Raw genomic sequence first — 2,871 nt, 5'->3', positions numbered from 1 at the left:
AAAATAAAAATTTTATAAAAGTAAAAATTGTAAAAATATACTCATGGTGTAGGGTATCATATGGTCGGCCATGCCCGACTATACTTTCCTACTTGTTTTTATTTTGGAAATATTTTTGAAAAGGTCTGCTTATAATTTTTATTTTAAGAGTACAACAATAAATCGCAAATGTTAATATACGATTAGGACTCACATACACACAAAATGTGTTCAGAAATAATAGCAAACAACAAATATATATACATAAACCAAAAGATGAACAAAATAAATCGCTTCAACAGATTTTTATTTTTAAGAGAACAACAATAAATCGCAAATGTTAATAACCAACTCACTTGGTATGGAAAGCAAAAAAGTGTTTTTGTTACCTTCCATCAAAAGTAAATTAACAAAACAGTATTTTGAAATTTATTTTGAAACAAAATATTCAATATGGGGTATTGTTTGAAAGGGGTTTAAAGCCGCGTCCAATGTATATATATAGTGTGTGCTTAAAATGATTTTATTAATTTATATCTCTACGTGCCGGCGATTGGTTCCTGCCGGATCTCCGATTTTAGCTTTACAAATTCTTTGGCTACTTCGTCATTTTTGCGTTGAGATAGAATACGTAAAATTGTCCAACCAGTCTCATCCATATGAATTCTTCTTTGTAATGGCAGCCAACAAGCAACAGAACCCTATAATAGAGACCGAAATATATTTACGATAAAAACAAAAATTCAAAATTTTTCCTATAGTTTTAATTATAACTTTTTCTTGTATATCCTTTAGAGGTATAACGGACACACCCACTAATCTGTCGTCTCTAGTAAAGCTGTAATCTTTGACACATATATGTAATTCGAAAAAATCCAGTTGTTCTTCAGTGCCAATAGTGCTGTAATTTTATGATAGCAAATATAATTTATAATCAAAAAAGTATATATGTACTTTTTAATACTTACAAATTAAAGGATTCGTTGTATTTCGGCGACCAATTGTTCGATTTCGATTTTGTAGCAAATTTACGCTTCTTATCGTGTAAATGGGGTCCAATAAGATTGATCTCGGCAAAAGGTCGAAAAATGCCAGATGGAATTTGCCATTTAAGATCATTTGCTGCCAGAACTAAAACAATATTTAAATAAATAAGTATTTGAATTTAAAGTTAAAACCAATTTAATTATTGCAAGGCCAAATGGATGTTAAATTACGAGTACTTTTTACCTTTTATATTCACTTTATATTCGCCGGTTCCAGAGTGCGAGTATAGATCAATTTGTACAGATATTTCGCCAACACTTTCTTCTTGATTTTCGGGATCAACTGTTAAAAGATATTGAAAATAAATATGTTATCGTAAATTAGATAGACTGTATCATGAACAAACCTTCAAGCACTTGGCTGGAGATAAACGTTTTAATAAGCGTATCAGTCATTTGGGTATAAAGGCTCAATGCGTAACGTAAACTTTGGAGTTCTGGTGATTTTTCAAGGAACGTGTTCTTTAGTCCATTTCCACCGGCATGGAAGTACTGCTTAATTGTATCTAAGGCCACGTCAAGAACAGCGCATTGTTTAGGCGATAAATTCTTTTCGACTTCTTTTGAAATATCCATTACACCACTTAACGCACTTTTAACATCTTGCTTTCCAGCCATATGTGACTTCAAAAGACGACCCATATCTTCAATTTTAACGTTAGAGGCGAGGTTTTTAGCATTATCGGTTAGATGTTTGAACATCATCTGTAATTATGTTATACGTTAATATGCTGACATTTGCTTATGAGTTAAAATTATACCGTTTTATCAGTCATTGGAGGTAACACAATAGTCTTTTCTAGCGTACGCATCACTATCTTCCACAGTTCCTTTAACAGACGTTTAAGTACTGTCTTTTCGCATGATTGTGCGTAAAGGGTTAATGAACCATCCAAAAGATCCATTAGTGGTCGCAACACTTCGTCTGCTTCCACGGCCACAGCATTTCGTTGGGCTACTTGATTTTGAGCATTTATGTTACCACTACCTCCACCACCCTTAATTGCGAGCAGCAAATCACCTAGCTCCCTTACAGATTGAGTAATACGTGGTTCCAGACTTAAATATTATAGTAATATAAGCAAAGAAATATTTTTTGTTAAACTCTATTCTAATTCTCTAACCTTATTGCGAAAAGGCAAGCCAAGTCATCCAGGGCAGAATTGAGATTTTGTTGCAGTCCTTTAAGTATATTCGCCGCATCCTCTTCTAATTTATCGCCGCCCATAGATTCGAACATTTTTTCCAACTGCACACGCAATTGTTGAATATTATTCATTAAAATACACGCCTGTAAATGAACATATGTTTATTTGAAATATATATACATATGTATGTACGTTAAGGTGGCCCAAAGTGGAAGTTGCTGATGTTCCAACCAAATTTAAGTTCATAAGATAGAGATACTATTTCATGAAATGTTTTAATTTTTCGGAAAATTATTATATTAATTTTTTTTAATTCGATATGTTTTGCATTTAATTCAAATATTTTAAACTTTGTTTTATCCTAGTTATACGACCAATTGAGACGAAGGACGAATTTTTGGGATCGAATTCTTCGTCGTTAGATATAGAACACACCAAAATATATGACGAAATTCGTCGTACGTAACGAACTGTGCTGGTTACTGAAAATTTTTTTAGTATCCAGTATATTTTCACAGCATTCTGAAGAAAATTACAGTATTAAGTAAAATTTTACTAAGTACTGAAAAAAAAAATACTGGTAATGAAAATCTTACTGAAACCGAGTTTTTTTTTCTAAATTTTTACTGGTACTGCAAAGTGCCCATCTATGGTACCAGTCAAGTAAACGAAAACAATAATCAGCTGATTGATTACGT

The 2,871-nt window shown here is 32.3% G+C and overlaps 1 protein-coding gene across 1 annotated transcript in view; it reads right to left on the bottom strand.

Moving 5' to 3' along the window:
- Window positions 1-269: 269 nt before the first annotated feature.
- The window catches only part of LOC111687737, a 123,185-nt gene continuing 120,583 nt past the window's right edge, over window positions 270-2,871 (bottom strand). The window contains exons 17-23 of the mRNA XM_046953511.1: window positions 2,150-2,331; window positions 1,787-2,084; window positions 1,373-1,730; window positions 1,210-1,308; window positions 948-1,110; window positions 754-880; window positions 270-680 (exon numbers count right to left, since the gene is read on the bottom strand). Coding sequence (XP_046809467.1) covers window positions 519-680; window positions 754-880; window positions 948-1,110; window positions 1,210-1,308; window positions 1,373-1,730; window positions 1,787-2,084; window positions 2,150-2,331 — 1,389 coding nt within the window. The 3' untranslated portion in view covers window positions 270-518. The remainder of the gene's footprint in view (window positions 681-753; window positions 881-947; window positions 1,111-1,209; window positions 1,309-1,372; window positions 1,731-1,786; window positions 2,085-2,149; window positions 2,332-2,871) is intronic.

Source organism: Lucilia cuprina, chromosome X (assembly GCF_022045245.1).
Source record: "Lucilia cuprina isolate Lc7/37 chromosome X, ASM2204524v1, whole genome shotgun sequence".
Lineage (NCBI taxonomy): Eukaryota > Metazoa > Arthropoda > Insecta > Diptera > Calliphoridae > Lucilia > Lucilia cuprina.
Note: the sequence above shows the minus strand (reverse complement) of the source record. Positions and strands in the feature narration are given on the sequence as shown.